Source organism: Pituophis catenifer, unplaced genomic scaffold, assembly GCF_029215685.1.
Source record: "Pituophis catenifer annectens isolate HBS135680 unplaced genomic scaffold, rPitCat1.0.hap2 SCAF_11, whole genome shotgun sequence".
NCBI classification, from domain to species: Eukaryota; Metazoa; Chordata; class Lepidosauria; order Squamata; family Colubridae; genus Pituophis; species Pituophis catenifer.
Window position 1 is genome coordinate 9688885 of NW_027256891.1, and position 17405 is coordinate 9706289.

At 38.6% G+C, this 17405-nt stretch overlaps 1 protein-coding gene across 2 annotated transcripts in view; it reads left to right on the forward strand.

The window, feature by feature from the left end:
• Nucleotides 1–15202, forward strand: part of LOC139322908 (phosphatidylinositol-binding clathrin assembly protein-like) — a 39604-nt gene extending 24402 nt beyond the window's left edge. The window contains exons 11-20 of one of the 2 annotated variants that reach the window (XM_070952165.1): nucleotides 611–747; nucleotides 2463–2566; nucleotides 4426–4572; nucleotides 5004–5114; nucleotides 6139–6255; nucleotides 6353–6383; nucleotides 8173–8293; nucleotides 8744–8800; nucleotides 12137–12244; nucleotides 13139–15202. In XM_070952165.1, the coding sequence (XP_070808266.1) occupies nucleotides 611–747; nucleotides 2463–2566; nucleotides 4426–4572; nucleotides 5004–5114; nucleotides 6139–6255; nucleotides 6353–6383; nucleotides 8173–8293; nucleotides 8744–8800; nucleotides 12137–12244; nucleotides 13139–13153 (948 nt within the window). In that variant the 3' untranslated portion in view covers nucleotides 13154–15202. The remainder of the gene's footprint in view (nucleotides 1–610; nucleotides 748–2462; nucleotides 2567–4425; nucleotides 4573–5003; nucleotides 5115–6138; nucleotides 6256–6352; nucleotides 6384–8172; nucleotides 8294–8743; nucleotides 8801–12136; nucleotides 12245–13138) is intronic. The other variant, XM_070952166.1, reaches the window with a different exon arrangement.
• The last annotated feature ends 2203 nt before the right edge of the window (nucleotides 15203–17405 follow it).

Sequence of the window (17405 nt, forward strand, 5' to 3'; positions counted from 1 at the left end):
AGCCTCCAATATTGCACTTTAACCTCTGTGCCAGCAGGGCTAAGTATCTCTGACATGTAGAAGCTGCTTTTGTTGCTGCTGCCACTTATCTCTGCTACATCCCTAAGAAAAGCTTCCTTAATTTTAGCCCATTAGATCAAGCTTTGCTGAGAAAAGGACCACTTTCTTGCTTCTGCCATTTTGTCTGAATGGAAACACACACCCCTCTCAGTTAATGAACATTTGGGAGAACTACTGCAGTCATTTATCACGTGATGTCATCTTAATCTCAGTTTGTCATACAATATGCCTTAACACAGCTTCAGTTCACAAGTCAAGTAAAGGCTAAACTCAATGAACTCACATAAATGCTTGATTCTTTTCCATTGAAAAGACGTTTGGCTAGGTCGTCAGCTTGTAAAAATCATATAGATCATGTAAAAATTCCATTACTTTCTGTGGAAAAAGTTGAGCAATCTGTTTTTGTATTTTGCCAGAGAGCCCTGTCACAAGACAGGGATGTGGGTTAATTTCCGCAAGATAATGAAGTTTCACTTCTGGTGCATTCAACCTTTTTTGTGTGAGAAGGCTAATGCAGCATCTACTGTCATCTCTTTTTTATTTTTTGTAGGAACAGCGATTGAGAGAGATTTCTGTGGTTTCCAATTCTACTTCTACTTCTGCTTCTCCAAGCACTTTATCAGGAAAGAGTGTGAACACCAATCCTGCCGTTGATCTCTTTGCAGCCCCCGCCCCAACTACCAATAGGTAAGCATGGGTTTATTTATTTATTTATTTATTTATTTATTTATTTATTTATTTATTTATTTATTTATTTATTTATTTATTTATTGGTTCGATTTATATGCCGCCCTTTTCCGGAGACTCAGGACGGCTTACAATGCGTTAAGCAATAGCCTTCATACTTTATATACTGTTATACCTGCTTAGTAGGGCTTTTGCCCCCCCCCCAAAAAAAAGCGGTGTTCTTTTTTATACAAACTCAGCTTATTGCCCCCACAAACCGGGTCCTCATTTTACCTACCTCAAAAGGATGGAAGGCTGAGTCAACTTTGAGCCTGTGAGATTTAAACTTGCAGTAATTGCAGGCAACTGGTGCTACTTAACAGTGCTTTAGTCTGCTGCGCCACCATATTTTAGTCACGGAAAAGCTACCAGAAAATTAATAGGGTGAACATTCATGATCTGCTTGTTCATTTTGTTTTGCACTGGAAAATTTACCCAACCTGGTGTGGGAGGTTTCTGGGGGCTGAGAAGGGGAGGAGTCAGTCGGTTGCAGAACATGTGGTTGCAGTCAGGCCAGGCCATGAAGGATATGATGAGAGGCTGAGAGCTGGAGTCCCTCCTTCCTTCATTCCCAGGGCACTGAAATGTCAAATCTCTGGAACCCTGGGGTTTTCAGTGCGGTTGTGGAATGTTAGGTCTCTTTTAATGAGTGAAATTGACTTCATTTCATGATTAGCTGTGACTTAGGGGGAGACTTGGCTTGCATCACTCAAACCTGTGTGGGGGACAACAGGGATGTTCTTCCTTGTGGGTTTGGCATCAGCTGCAGTCGTAGTAGGGTGGGAAAATCTGTTGTCATCCATGAGATTCTGCTGGCATCTAGAAGGGCTGCTCCATAGATAAAGAAATACGAGACCCTGTTTATGTGGTTGGGCCTGAAGGATCAGTTGCATGTTCTGCTCCCTCTGTTGCTCAGCAACACACCGTTTCATCCCCTCTCAGGGGTGGAATTGGGGCTTTCAAATGCTTGTGCCGGAGATTCCAATCTGCCTTCCTTCTGCAAGGAGGTCTGAAGCTATGCAGGAGTTAATGACAGCCATGGACCTGATTCATCTTACAGTTGCATATTAGATTTCTTCCTCTTTCCCTTTCTCTTTCGGGTGTCTTGGACAAGATACAACATGAGCTGAAAATGCATGTGGGATGGGGAGGACTGACCTTCACTCCTTCTCATGGACAGATTTCTGTGAAGATTTACGAGCGAACCCCTCTCTGCAGTGGGAAAATATCTATTAAATTTACCTATCCCGAGTGCCTAATGGATCTTGAGAAGGTGCTTGGGGAGTTTCCCCAAGGATCTGATGGGCAGTTCAAGCAAGATTCTGGCTCCAAACTTTCTTCATTTTTTCAGGACACTTTGAATAAAAGGGGGGGTCTTATTGTTGCCAGCTTTGCTAAAAAAAATAGAGACTAGGTTATTCTTGATACTCAAAATGAATCAACAATGGGGTTCAAATGGAATGGATTCTTCCTAAGATTTACCATAAATCTTGTATTGCAAGAAATAAAGTGAACTATTCAGTAAACAAATCCTTCTGTTGTGGAGCTTAAGATGCTTGTTCGGTTTCTCATTCAGTTTCCAATGTTCTGGAAGATTGAAGTTTCAACTTCAGCTCCCTCAGATGCATAGATAATAAGTATGATCTTTGCGTAACTGGTATTCTTGAAATTTTCAGCATGCCCAACCTTTCTACCGATCTCTTCGATCTTCAACCTGCATTTGTTCCTACAGTACAAAGTACTCCAGCCATAGCAACGTCAGCAAGCAGTGCCTGGGGAGGTAAGCAGCTTTTGTGGCTAAAGAGAATAGTGATGTTACTTGGAATTCTTTCCTCTGTCAATTTACCTTGAACACCTGAGCACATAACTAAGCCTCTGTTGCCATGCAAGTCAGGTATCTCTTGCTTCCACTACCAGCTGCAGCGGAGAAGTAGTAGCTAACAATCTGGAAGAGAGCTGCTTCTGCACAGAATATATCAAATTAACTTCGCTGTATTTCTTGCTTGAACTTTTTTCACACAGTGGCTATTTTGTGATATTGTTATTTCCTTCTGGGTGGTTTGATTTCAACATAAACTTGAGTGAATTGAGGAGACTAAGAAGTATGTTCTTCAGAATTTGAAGTGTAATTGGATCTAATTGAGAGAATGGATTTTAGTCTAAGAAAGATTTCTATTGATATTTCATTTTAATTAAATAGGGTTCGGGTGAAATAATAGTTTAAAATTATAAATTTGAACTGGGAGATTCTGGTTTAGGTCCCTGTTTGAGCTAACTGGTGATTTTGGACCAGTCATTTCCTCTCAACCTAAGATACCCCACTGGATTGCTGTTGGACAAAATTAAGGGAAACTGTTATGTATGCTGTCTTGAGCTCCCAGAAAAAAGATGGGATGTACTTTGAATAATTCCGTACATTATTATTTGAATGCTTTGTGTTACTAGCATTCCTATAGTGCTAAAAAGGGTTCATGTACCTATTTCTATGTACATTGCCATTTCTCAGTTGCCTATGCAGAAGCAAATTCAAGTGGTATTCTGCCAGAAAAGTTGAATTTCTGATTGCCAGTCTGAATTGTTTCAAGTGCAAAGTGTAGATAAAATTTTCAACCCCCCACCCTTCTCTCCTGGCATCACACATTCTGTGACAAATTTGGACTACTTTTACACATCAGACTAAACCATAATGTGATTGCTTGACTTAGTGCCATGTATGAACCTAGCCATTGTGATACGCAAACCATGTTTTGCGGCTTAGATGAACATGTGAACTGAATCCCTGGTGTCCCAGATTTTCAAGAGACTTGTAGTTAAGATGTACTTATAATTAAGTGCCACACAGGATTTCCTTTCTTCCTGCCACACTCCCTCTTTTTCTTTAATTCATCCCATAATTAAATCTGCTGAGGTAGCAGCAGCACATTTAACTCAGATGCTTCACCCTGATTCTCTAGATACATAAAAGTAATAGTCCTGATAAAGATCTGATAGTTTCTCTACTGCATAATTTTCCATCTTGTGTATTCACTTTTATAAGTGGATAAGACAGGATCTTCCCGATCTCCCATTGCTTAAAGCTGAGCAAGAGAATTACAACAATCAAATTCAACCTTGGCACTATAATAAAATGATCTAACCCTTTGAGGAAAGTGGCTGTCCAGAGTCACCTTGTAAGAGAGATGAGCGGCATAAACATTTAATAAATAAATAAATAAAAATAAAATAAATATTTTAGGATGAAGTTGGTGGCTTCCAAATCAGCTAACTATGTTAAAAGCCTAAACGATAAATGATCTAAGAATTCTGTTGTCAATCTCTGGAGAACAACAGCAAGAAAACCGTTCTTGCAAACCAGTTTAAGTTGGTTGAGATCAGATCTTTCTTTTTTTAAGAAACAAATTACAACTTTGATTTTCTGTATTATCCTTTCCTAATCTGGTAACTTCTACATGTATTTGTTTGCAACTCCAAGAAAATCAACTAGCATGTTGGAACACATCTGGAGGGCATCCATTTGGGGAAAAATGTCTCATATCTGTGAACTCTGCAGATTGTGACTATGCTTTCTTTCCTGAACACTACTTGTCTTCTGCTTTTTCTTCTTTCCCTTTCTTGTTATCTAATGCTGTCACCTGAAAGGACATTTCTCATCCACAAATGGTTGTGTTGGGTCTCCACCCCATCTGGATGTCTTTGATATGAAACCGGTTGAAGAAGCTGTAAAAAGTACAACTCCTTTTGTGAGCTCCACCTTTGGCTCCAAACAAACAGTGGAACTATTTAGTGGTAAAAAAAAATATTCTCTAATTCTTTCCTACCAATAGAAATTGTAATTCTGGTTCTTATATATGTACATCAGTGGAAATTCAGTCTTTGCCTAAGTTTCCACTCAATATATTGCCATTTCTATTTAATTCAATGAATAATTATGGCGATTTTCATTTGGACTACAAGTGGCATAATTCTATGAAAAGTGCATGTTTTCTATTTGACATAGTTTTAGAATCATAGTAAAATACATTGGGTTTGCCTTTCATTTTCTTCTACGTTCTGCATGCCCTTGCTTCAATTCATCCTTTGCAATCTGCCTGTCTGCCGAGATGAGTGTCAAGCTCCTTCATTTTCTCCTCTGGTTTTGTGGTCCTTGTAATAATTTTTGTTGTTCTTTTAGGCTGCAGGACTGTTTAATTCTCTCAATCTGACCAATGTTTTGCTAGGCTACCCTCTTCATTCCGCATCACAGAAAACAACCTCTTCAACAATCAATGTGGACTTCGATGCTGTATTTGGTGGAAAATCGACTATAAATGATTTTGGAACTACAGCAGGTAAAGCTCTTATTTTTCTCATGTCTTTTCTAAAGCTTAGCTTCATGCTTCTCTAAATAAGGTAATTTATTAAAAAGCCTTGCTGGAAAGTCACGTGCTCATCAACAAGAGATAAACCTGGCATCCATCCACCATTTATTGTTTAAGAGGAGAGGTTTATAATATCTAAACAATTTCTCCCTTTACTAATAATATCTAAAACTTGTGATTCCCTTTTGTAAAAATGTAAACACTACTTAATAGCTTATGGGACTGTTTTGGAATTTAAAAGCTGTGCTAGTATACTCCTGTCGTGGCTTGTTAAGCTGAGTTGTGAATGAATCTTGTCTGCTTTCACATCGCTTATTTCATGTCAGAGAAAAAAAGTCACGTCACTATTAGCCTTTTAAATCATGGTGTCATTGTAAGCTATAAACTAGCTTTAACACAAAATGATGTTTAACTTTATTTTTGTGGCTTGTGCCCTTGTAAAAAGAAAAGATTGAAAGTTGTACTATGAAAGAATGAGATAGATCATATTGAAACACTGGAAAGAGTGCAGAGAAGAGCAGCAAGGATGATTAGGGACTGGAGGCTAAAACCTAGGAAGAACAGTTGCAGAAATTGGGTATGGCTAGTCTAGTGAAAAGAAGGGCTAGGGGGGACATGATAGCAGTGTTCTAATATTTGAGGGGCCGCCAAAAAGATGAGGGGGGTCAACATATTCCAAAGCACTGGAAGGCAAGACAAGGAGCAATGGATGGAAACTAACCAAGGAACCTAGAACTAAGGAGAAATTTCCTAATGGTGAGAACAATCGGCCAGCTTGCCTTAAGAAGTTGTGGGTCTCATATTGCTGGAGGCTTTTAAGAAGAGACTGGACAGCCACTTGTCTGAAATAGGTCTCCTGCTCAAGTAGGGGGTTGGATTGGAAGACCTCCAGGGTCCATTTCAATTCTGTTCTATGTATCTTATAATTTTAGGAGGCCAAGATAAAATTGCTTGTGCATGACTTAGTTCTTAATGAATTACCCTTCATTTTCAGATGATGTATTACAACCAACAGTACCTGCACAAAATCAGAGAGGAAATGTAATTGGGCAACAAAGTGGGAGGATTTTGGCCAATGACCTTGACTCATCACTTGCTAATCTAGTAGGAAGTAAGGTCAAAGCTTTTTTTAAATGTAATTCCACATTTGTTATATAAAGCAATCCTCAGTTTTTAAAACTAAATTATTTTGATGGGTTTTCTTGCAGATCTTGGATTTGGAGGGACACCACCCAAAAAGTGAGAACACATACATATTTTATCTCAAAATAATTGCTTATATATTGATAAACAGTTCTTAAATGTAAGTTGATATTTTAAATCCGACTTTCCACAATCTGATCACTGCAGCAGAATATTTATAGGAAGTCAGTTGAAGAAGATTGCTACATTATGTTGAAACAGTTCATGTTAGTAAACAATAGTTTGTTTATCCAAAGTAATGCCTGGTGAATATACTCAAACATTTACAGCCAGTTAAAAGCACATAGTCATCTGCTTGCTAGCAAGTTTCTGTTCTAGTTGCTCAAACAGATCTCATAATCAGAAAATTACCCACTTGAATAGCATTGTTTGTACAGTGAAAATGAAAAGTTTTGTGAATTTTGGGAGTATTCAACCAATCCCTTTTAACCTTGAGGGAAAAGATACACGCAAACATTGACCCAGTAAAGGCCTCAATGTATTGCTTTTCCATTTAGCAAACTTCAAATGCAGCAGAAAAATATCTGTCCATACACTACATATTTCTGCTCATGTGCAAACTTCCATTTTATGCGTGCATAGGATATACAAAGTATGTTAAATAAGTATGCTTAATGGATGTTTTCCTTTAGCAATCTCCCCACCCCCAGTCAGTTAAACAAAGGGTTTTCTGTATATACATTATACATTATACATTATGCTGTATATACAGGTATTTAGAATGTGGTGTTGTTTTTCTAACAAACAGTTTGTATGTAAATAGCAAACTACATGTAATAATGCATAACCATAATAGGAGAAGACACCGACCTTCTTAAACATTTAATACATCTTCTGAGGCCTGTTCCACATAGAATGTGGCCATCAAAAAGACAAAAAGTGCCTGTCTACTGAGGAGTTCCTACTTTAGCAAAAACTGTAACCATGCCCATCTCCAAAATGTCCAGGTGGTTGAGCTGATTGTGAGCAACAACTGGATCTCTGAAATTCATAATAAATTTTTGCCTCCCTATTTTGCCTGGCTTGCTGAAGGAAGCAGTTTGGGACATGAGATGTGATGAAAACGGCAGTGAAAAGAAGCCTAGGCATTAATACGGGGTTGGACAAATTTTGAGTGACCTTTATTTATTTTTTCCCTCTTGGTCCAGGGCCACAATTTGATGCATAGTGGCAGGGTAGGCTTTGAGGTAAATTAAATAATACCAAAATGCCCTCTATCCAGCTTATTTCCAAGCAAAATGTGTATTAAAAAAAATGACACCACTTTTTAATACCTATTTTTAGAAAATCTAAAGTTTGATGTAGTGGTTAAGGTGCTAGCTTAGAAACCAGGAGAATGAATTCTAGTGCAGTCAATTTTTTTTTACAATCATAGGTCAACTTAAGGAGGATAGAATACAAATAATAATTTTAAAAGCTAAAAAGATATAAAATACGCAAACATTTTAAAAAGCTGAAACATTATTATAAACAACATTGTATTTCAGCTCTTCTTACACTAGTTTATGTCTGTAATAAAGATTTGATTGATTGAGTTCTAGTCCAGCCTTAGACATGAAAGCTTGTTGGATGACTTTGGACCAGTCCTGTTCTTTCAACCCAACCCAACTTGCAGGGGTTTGTGGAGGAAGAAGAGGTATTAGGTATGTTTGGCACCTTGAGTTATAAAGGTGGAATAAAAATCAAATCAATGAATCTGAGGAATGCTAGCATTTGTTCAGAGATTTTTGTGACTTACTCCTAATTGTAATGATGAGAATATGGCAGAAGCCTTGATAGAATAAAACTGCTGAATAAAACTTCTTTGTTGTACAATTCCCTTTAGATCTGATATGCAGTGGAATCAGCCTACAGAGAAGAAACTTACTGGTGGTAACAACTGGCAAGCAAAAACAAGCACCTCAACTACGTGGAACACTGTTCCTGTACCTCCTGCTCCACAGATGGTATGTACTTACATTTTTATTTTTTATAAAATTTAAATTTCAATTTCAATTTAAGTATGTATGTATGTATTTATTTAAATTTTTACTTTTAAAATGTGAAGTTTGTGTATAGCAGCTAAAATATATTCAGAAGAAAAGTCTCTATGTATTTGCAGTACACTTAATGTTGGCCAGAATGCAAAGAGCTGATTGATTTTAGCTTTTGTTCTACCATAAAATTCTTTTGACACTTTTTGACATTTTCAACTTGCAGAACTTCAAACTGTAATTTGGTATTAAATGAATGAGCCTTGGCCGTATCTCTTTCCTTCCCCATTTCTGTGCTATGATCCAGTTTTTTTTCTTCAACCAGACATATTAAAATATGTCTTTTAAATAGTTTTGTTTGGAGTTTTCAAAAAAGGCAATAGTCAAATGTTACATGCAGATTCTTTTTATTCTCCATCAAAGGTACCTGCTCCAGTAACCTACCCAGTAAATACACCTCAAGTGCCTGTGTATGGAATGGTAAGTTATTCAGGGTTGATAGCTTTATCTTTATTTGGCATCCACCCCCAGTTTTAATGTCTGATTTTCTAAGGTTATGTAGAGAAGAAGTGACAGAACGCGGGGGCGGAGTTAAAAAAGGAATCAGCCTAGAATCTCTATGTAGCCTCAAACGGACTAAGTCCAACCCCCTTTAAATTCCTTTAACTTCTATTAGTGCCAAAATAGTGCTAAACATTAGTTGAGTAGATTCCTGTGAATAGGCACGAGTAATAAATCAGTTTAATTGCAACTTCACATGTGGTCCTTTTGCACCTGACAGCTTAGCATGTTCTGTATTGGGTAGCATCTGCATACTCAGGAAGTTTATTTAAGATTCATAATCTTTATATTAAGGACAAGGCGTATTTGGACAGTAAAACTGCAAAATGGAAAACTAACATACTCTCTGCTAGGATTTTTTATAAGATGGTGTTAGAGCTGTGGAAATTTCAAACATTCAGAAGATATGCTTTGGGTCTTGCAAAATTCCTAAATAAGAAACAAATATTAAATACTTCCTGACTATCCCATAATGATCCAAACAAAGCTAATAAGTAAATATGCCACAGAAGTTTGAGTGTATAAATATTTGGATGGGATTGAATATTGTTGAGCCATGTTGATTACTCAATCGTGACTGAACCCCAGCTATATAGAATTATTTATTCGTGCAGAAAGCCATCTCAAAAAGTGATTCTGGGCAGCAAACAATGTTTAAAAAAATTAAAAACAAATCCCATCACAAATACCAAGATGCTAGCACATACAGGAGATCAGCTCCTTCACACATTTTGGGGGCCTTGTCAGACAGGTTGGGGCCATCCTAATACCTGCAGGAGAAATGGTCCGTAGGGCATGTGCTAAGGCAGAAAAGGCACACCTCCTGGGCCTTGCCAACCAGCCAACTCGGAGCATGCCTGTTCTGCCAGACCGATGGTGGAAAGAACTGGGAAAAGATGATCCCTCAAGTAACCCAAGCTATGAAGGGCTTTAAGATGACAGCCAGCATCTTGAATTGCACCCAGAAGCATACTGGCAACCAGTGTAGCTCTCGGCTTAATGATGGTTCACGTGTTGAATAACCAACACCATTTTTTAAGCTGTGCAGGTCCATCCTGCACTAGTTGAAGCTTCTGAATGCTATTCAAGGGCATTATGAGATACAACCAACGCAGCTAAATAATTATGGGTTCAGTACTACTGTGTTTCCCCGAAAATAAGACAGGGTCTTACTCACTTTTGAACCCCGAAATAAGAGCTTGGCCTTATTATCGTGTGTGTGTGTGTGGTCTTATTATTTTGGGGGTGGAGGCAGCACTGCCACGAGCTTCATCAGACTGGCACAGCTGGCGTCCTGCTGCTTGCGGCTGCGCCAGTGAGCCAAACAATGGTATACAGCAGGGATCTCCAGATCTTCCCCAGCCAGAGGTTATGCTTCCCCAGCCAGAATTCTGGGAGTTGAAGTCCACAAGTTTAGGCATCTTGCTCTACAGCATAAACTTCCATTCAGGAGACACCATGAGGATTTTCCAAAGGACCATCTCTGGACAACTTCTGGAACAGCTGGTACATTTGCATTCACTAAAGGTGACACCCTTAGCAGGCCACTACTGCACAAGAAAAAGCAGCTCTTCTTACTAGTTGTTCAAGGAAAGTGAGACCAAACTCTAGCAACTGTCATGTTCATTTTCTTTGCTACTCTAGCAAAGTAGAACCAAATTGTATTTTAGTCGTTGCACATACAAATTCCTCGCCGTTGTGTCCAGGGAATCACATTGTAAAAATAAAGTTCTCACAAGTTCGAGAGGTTTGATTGAACTCGCGAGGCTTCTTTTACGTGTTTCCCTGGACACCATAGCAAGGAACGCGACGGAGTTTGAAAGATTTATTTATTTATTTATTTATTTATTTATTTATTTATTTATTTATTTATTTATTTATTTATTTATTTATTTATTATATTTCTATACCGCCTTTCTCCCGTAGGACTCAAGGCGGTGTACAGTCAAGAAAAATATAGACACACAAACATCATAAAATTGCTAATTAAAATTGTTACTTAGTTTGGTCAATTAAATAAAACCCAGAATTAGATAACATTTAAAAATCATTTGCATGTTTGTATGATAAGATAAGACGCCCACCCCATTTGCCACCCCCAAATTGCATCCCTAAAGAGGGTAGGTGGCTAAGCAAGGGGCAGGAGTCCTGCCATGCCCGGCAAGGAGGTGGAGGGGGAGAAGAGACGGCAAGGGGAGCCACGTCTCGTTCCACGCGACTTGCTCCTCCCCCGCCTTGTGAGACTCATTGCGCCGCTGGTGCCGCCTTGTGGAGCAGCACTCTGCAAGGCTTGTGCTGTTGTACGCAGGAACGGCAACACTGCCGCGAGGTTCGACATACCAACTCAGCTGCGAGCGGCAGGACGCCAGCTGTGCCAGTATGATGAAGCTTGCGGCGATGCTGCCATTTGTATGTGCAACGGCTCAACAAGCCTTGCAGAGTCCTGCACCACGAGGCAGCGGCGGCCAGCCGCTTGGCCAGCATGAAGAACAGGGAGGGGAGGGCATGTCCCCCCCCCCGACCTTGCCTCCTGACATCGTGTTGTTTGCATGGCAAGCAACCAGAGGAAATGGCGGGCACCGGCTGTGCATGCATATAAGTAGTTGGGGGGGGGGGGGTATTTTTTGCGCGGGGGGTGGTTATTTTAACTCATGCACTGAAAAGCCTGATTGAGCTTATTATCCAGAAAGGTCTTAGTTTCGGAGAAACATGGTAAGATTCAGCCAGGACTGATAGGTGGTCATTATGACTATGTTGGGAATATGAGTATACCCCCACTTTAATTTTTCAAATAGAGTTACTAAAATACAATTTGGTTCTACTTTAGAGTAGCAAAGAAAATGAACATGACAGTTGCTAGAGTTTGGTCTCACTTTCTTTGAACAACTAGTAAGAAGAGCTGCTTTTTCTTGTGCAGTAGTGGCCTGCTAAGGGTGTCACCTTTAGTGAATGCAAATGTACCAGCTGTTCCAGGAGTTGTCCAGAGATGGTCCTTTGGAAAATCCTCATGGTGTCTCCTGAATGGAAGTTTATGCTGTAGAGCAAGATGCCCAAACTTGGCAACTTTAAGACTTGTGGACTTCAACTCCCAGAATTCTGGCTGGGGAAGCATAACCTCTGGCTGGGGAAGATCTGGAGATCCCTGCTGTATACCATTGTTTGGCTCACATTTGTGACTTTACATTGAATTACATTGTGACTTTTCAAGCTGAGAGAACAACGAATCACTTAATTCATTCTTCTTTCTGACTTCAGGTACCTACTCAGATTGGAACTGCCCCTATTATGACACCTCAGCCCATGATTTATACCCAGACCGGTCTAAGGCCAAACAATCCTTTTGCACCTATCTCTGGAACACAGGTTAGTGGTGTTTTTTTTCCTAAAGGAGAATTGAATGTTAAAATGTTTTGCTACTGGCATTTTGCCACAACTCCTTCAGTGGTTTGTTGATGGGTCATTAGCTCATTCAAGTTTTTTTGAAAGATTTTAAATAAGAGTTGGTTAGCACTTCACGGTGAGATTATGAGTGGATTTATAAAAGCAGTACATAGAAGAGGAAAAAGAAACAATAGAATCCTAAGATCCCAGGAGAACCCAGGCAGAGAGAGAGAGAGAGAAAAAACAATAACAAATTAAAAACCTGCCTTTCACAAGTTGAGACATCAAATAAATGATAACGAGAAATCAGATTCTGTCTGGTTTGCAGATTGTGGAGAGTTGGATAAAGAACTGAAGGAAAACAAGTGGAAATGGTAGAAATGAACAAAACACTTCCAACGGCTTTGAGGCAAAGAGAAAGGGAAACACATAATCAGTAATAAGAGTAGAATTGCAACAGAGGTTAGATGTGAAAAACAGAAAGCAGCATTGGATTGTGATAGAACTTGAAGTTCTCCTTCAGGATTGTTTTTCAAGATTTGGCAAGTAAATGACTAGTTTGGCAAATAAGCCTAGTTGCTTTTTGAAACGCACCTTTGGCAGGTGAATGCTTCCTTCATCTCCACCTCCCTTTGGTTGTAAACATTTTCAGAATGAACCAAACATACTTATGAAAGTGATATTTAAATTTTAAAAAATTGCTATGGCCCTTTTCAGCAGTGAGTCTATCATTATCTGGTAGTGCTAAAAACTATTGCAAGGGCAAAACACGTTAATGTTTTTAAACTCTCATTTAACTTGATTTTTTTGAAACTCCTGAATAACTTGAGTATATTTGTTAATAACTTTAATTTGGTTTTGTTTCTTCTGTTACAGATTCAGTTCATGTAGATCTGCCAAAACAACGAGACTCTTTGACAACCAAATTGGTATAGAGAAGATGAAACTTTCAGACTGCAGCCTTTGCCAGAGCTCATACTTGCTCCGCGTATACTATAAAATTACTTTTAATTGCTGTGCTTTAGAGATTCTTTTTATAACAGTCCCTATGGTCTGAAATCATGTGTTGGTTTTGATGGGGTTAAGACTGTTTTCCACGAGAAGTTTAAGTATTTTGAAGCTAAAGGTCATCCAGGTTCAAAAAGAATATCCTAGTTTTTGTTGCTTTTAAAGACAAGCTTACTTAGGAATCCTTGGAAGGATTTGTTTTTTAATTTTGAGCCTGTAGTAAGCAAGTGTACAGCCTCAAACGTCTATTTATTTTCTCCCTGAAACTCGGTGGCTGATGTAATCATGGGCACTGTAGAGCAAAGTTGAGCAATAAGCCTTTTAGATGCTCTGAAGGACTACCCAAAACAGTCAATACTCGGACAGGAGTAAATCCTGCATTGTGAAAAAAGTTGGTTCTCTTGGGAAACCAAGCTGTTTTTCTTCATATTAGGCTGGCTTCTTCTGATTCATAGATTTTATACTGTGAGTTTTCAAATGCTGTGAATCAACTTTAATTAAATGGGCCATTAGCATTAATTGAATTGGCCATTAATGGAAAACAAATTAATTGGCATTCAAGCGGAGGGATTGTTTAGCCCAGCTGTAGGTCTACCCTTGGGCCGGGGGTGCTGGAGTAGCGTATTACTGAGCAATGTGCGAGGTTCTGGTGTGAATGGCAACAGCTGCAATACTTTATACGAGTAGCATTGTTTCTGACTCTGGTGAGAGTTGACTTCTATCCTGGCTTTAAAAAAAAAAAAAAAAACACCCAGTAAATGGTCAGCCAGAAGTTGTAAATCTGAGAGGTTGCTTGTCCTGAAAGGGGCATCACGCATTTTTCATTGTGCTTCATCACGTTCCGTGGTGCACTTTAAGAACTGGAAAGGTGGATTTCTAAATGGTCCATCCATGGCATAGCCTAGTTTCTGTCAACAAGGGAGACAAGGAAAAGATGCCTGTAAGGTAACGTTTTTTAGAGGAAAGAATTGTAAATAATGTGTAAACCTTTAAGGACAGAATTTCTCCAGAATTGCAGGATTTTTTTTTGTTGTTGTTTATCTTTGTAACATTCAAAATATGAATATTTACCGCTTAAAAGATATACAGCTCCAAATTTCTTTGGTATTGAAAAGCTCAAAACTATTGTTCCTGAAAATATGTGAGATGTTACTGCAGTTTAGGAGAGCATATATAATGTGATGATACAGCTTGATGGTCCATAATTTTCAACTCTCCTCCAAAACTGGTGGTGGCAATGATGATGATAACAATAATGATAGATTAACAACCATGGGAATTGACCCAGCTTGTTCAGCATGTATTATCAGGGGGAATTGCAAGAAATTTGGATTTAAAATCCCTTTTTAAAATCAAAGAAGAGTTCTAATTAATGGAAGAGTTGACTCCTTTATATCACTGCCAGGCTTCTGGTGTTAGGCCCGTTACCACAGCAATAACAGGACAAAGGATATCAAATAATGCTAGTATGGTTCTTCTTTCATAGAATTTTCCCCTATTTGGTCAGATATTCTTAAAACACTGCAATTGATCTTGCTCTTTCAAGCATTTGCCAAATTGTGGGTTTTGTTCCTAGGAAAAAGGGATTTAATAGCAACTACAAAGAAAAACATTTTTGCAGATCAGAATGTCAAACTCAGAAAACCATTTTTTTCTCTATACGTGTTTTCTCTTTTGTGTTTGTTAATATTGTGCCAAGAATGTAAAAAAAAAAAAGCCTGCTTCAAAAAGGATATACTTGTTTTGTCAAGCTAAACATGATTTTTTAAAGGAAAGAATCATTTTTTACATATGTGTTTGCAATTTGTAACCACTAACTTTGTATGGATTAAATGTGCAAGTGGAAAAAATGTTTTAGACCAAATCTTCAACATGTACTGACAAAGACGTAAACTGGATGCATGTAATTAAATGTGGAAAGTGAATTTTCAAGGGCTTTTGACTTTAATGTATTCTCCAGATTTGCTCCAAACCAGTATTTATTTTGACCCTGTATAAGCTGGAGCAATTTATTTGTGGGATTTGTTTGAATTGATATTTTCATGCATTGATTTAACTAATCCTCATATAAGATTGTATAAACTCGCCTTCCCATCGATTTTCACTCTTTCAATCCAGTTTAGACCAGTACATGTGTTTTAAATAACATAGGTTTTATAATTAGAAATATTTTATCACAGACATTGTGATCATGTGAACCATAATATAAGCAGCAAGCTTTTTAACTCCCAGAGATTGTCTAATCATGGAATTTTAATAATGTTTAATTTATTACATTTACTGGCTGCAATTTTACAGCAAGGAACATCTTGCAATATCCATCTCATGAGAGAGAGAGGGGGGGGGAGGGAGAGAGAGAGAGGGAGAGAGAGGGAGGGAGGGAGGGAGGGGGAGAGAGAGAGAGAGAGAGAGAGAGAGAGAGAGAGAGAGAGAGAGAGAGAGAAACTCTCCAGATGGAAGTATGTTATGTTATTGCTTGATATAATATTATGTGTACTTACTGATTTTATTGTAATTATAATAATTCAAAATAATAACCACAATGTTCCCATTGCAACATATTGATGTATAAAATTTCTGATATTTACAAATTCCTCCTTCTATTTCATGTCCAGCACAGTTCATAAAAATAGACTTTAATTTCTCTGTAGCTTAAGGTACTTGCAGCTCAGCCACTCTGAACATGCACAACCTCCTGTGCCTGCAAAACCTTTAACCAATTCACACACAACCAGTAACAACCTCTTTCTCAGAAGATACACAAAAGATTGTATTCTCCTTACACCTCTCCACAGTGATCTTCTAAATAAACATGATGTCCAGTTGACCCTGTGAATAACACCGTCCGTGAGCTGCAGTTGATAACATGATGTGTTTTTACGCCTTTGAACTGTGTGATTTCTATCAGGATTTCATCCCATCTTTAACAGTTTAATTTGAGGCTTCTATTTTTATCATATCCAAGTCCTGGATGTGATTATATTTTAGCTGATTTTAGACAGTAAGCTTTATTCTGTCAAGCAGTGGTTTCCGAACCGCAGCTGTCCCTAGTTGTGTATCAGCTGTAAATATTAGCTTTGAAATTGGAAGTAATCTCTAGTATGTAGTTCTCTGGGTGATGTTTAAATAATATTGCTTAGTTACCAGACCTTTAATTAGACAAGGTGGGAGTTGTCTGTTATCTCCTGACCAGCCACTGTGTCCTGGAATTGCCCCTTCCCATTAAACTGGCACAAGAGAGGAGAGTGGAAAAATTGGCATTAGGGCATCATGGCCTGGGTGGTAGTGCTTATGACTGCACTGAAGAGCTGGCAGGACAGGAATTGCGTTCATAGAACAGTTTGGCAGAAGTACCCCTGCATTGAAAAATTGGATTCTTCCTGTCTTCCTGACGGTGGGTGCAGCATTGCAATTCCTTGCTGCAAGATTGCAAGATCCTTAAAAAATAAAAAAAACAGTAGACCTGCGTAAGTGGTCTGAGTTAATTTTATTGCAAGTGTTTTTGCACCTGCCACAGTTGGAATTTTCTGTCTTCATGCCAGAAATTACCATTGTACAGGCAACTGTACCATTTTCAACTTCCAGTTGGCTAAAGGTTGTTTACAGTGATTTTAGTGTTGTTATAGTTGAATGGTCTTGACACGTTGGACAGTAAGTGTATATGTTGTGCATACTTAAAACAGTCCCCTCTACCTGATTTTATATATTTATTTATAGATCGAGGTGAACTTCCTAGAACGTTATCAATCAATGGTATCCCAGCTAAATCCAGGAACACTCCAATCTGAGATTTAAGCACGTGAACTAAGACCGTAACACCCCTGGTTTCATATGCCTTGGGTTATCATTAGAGCTGTGCAGACTTTCAGGAATAAATCCCAATAGGTGCTTCGATGCACAAATGCAACACCTGGCTGCAACTCTGTAGAGCACTTGAGTTTGCAGGATTGTGTGGTGGCTCTTGCTTATAGCCTCAGGAAAAGACGCTGCTGTTTTAAAGAGGGACCAGGAAGTTCCATCTTTGTGTTCTTTTGTGCTCCACAGCAATGAAGTATATAAAAATAATAATACATTTAAGGAGAAAAATCATATTCAGAATTGGCATTTGCCTATCCAGTATTGAAAATGTACTTGT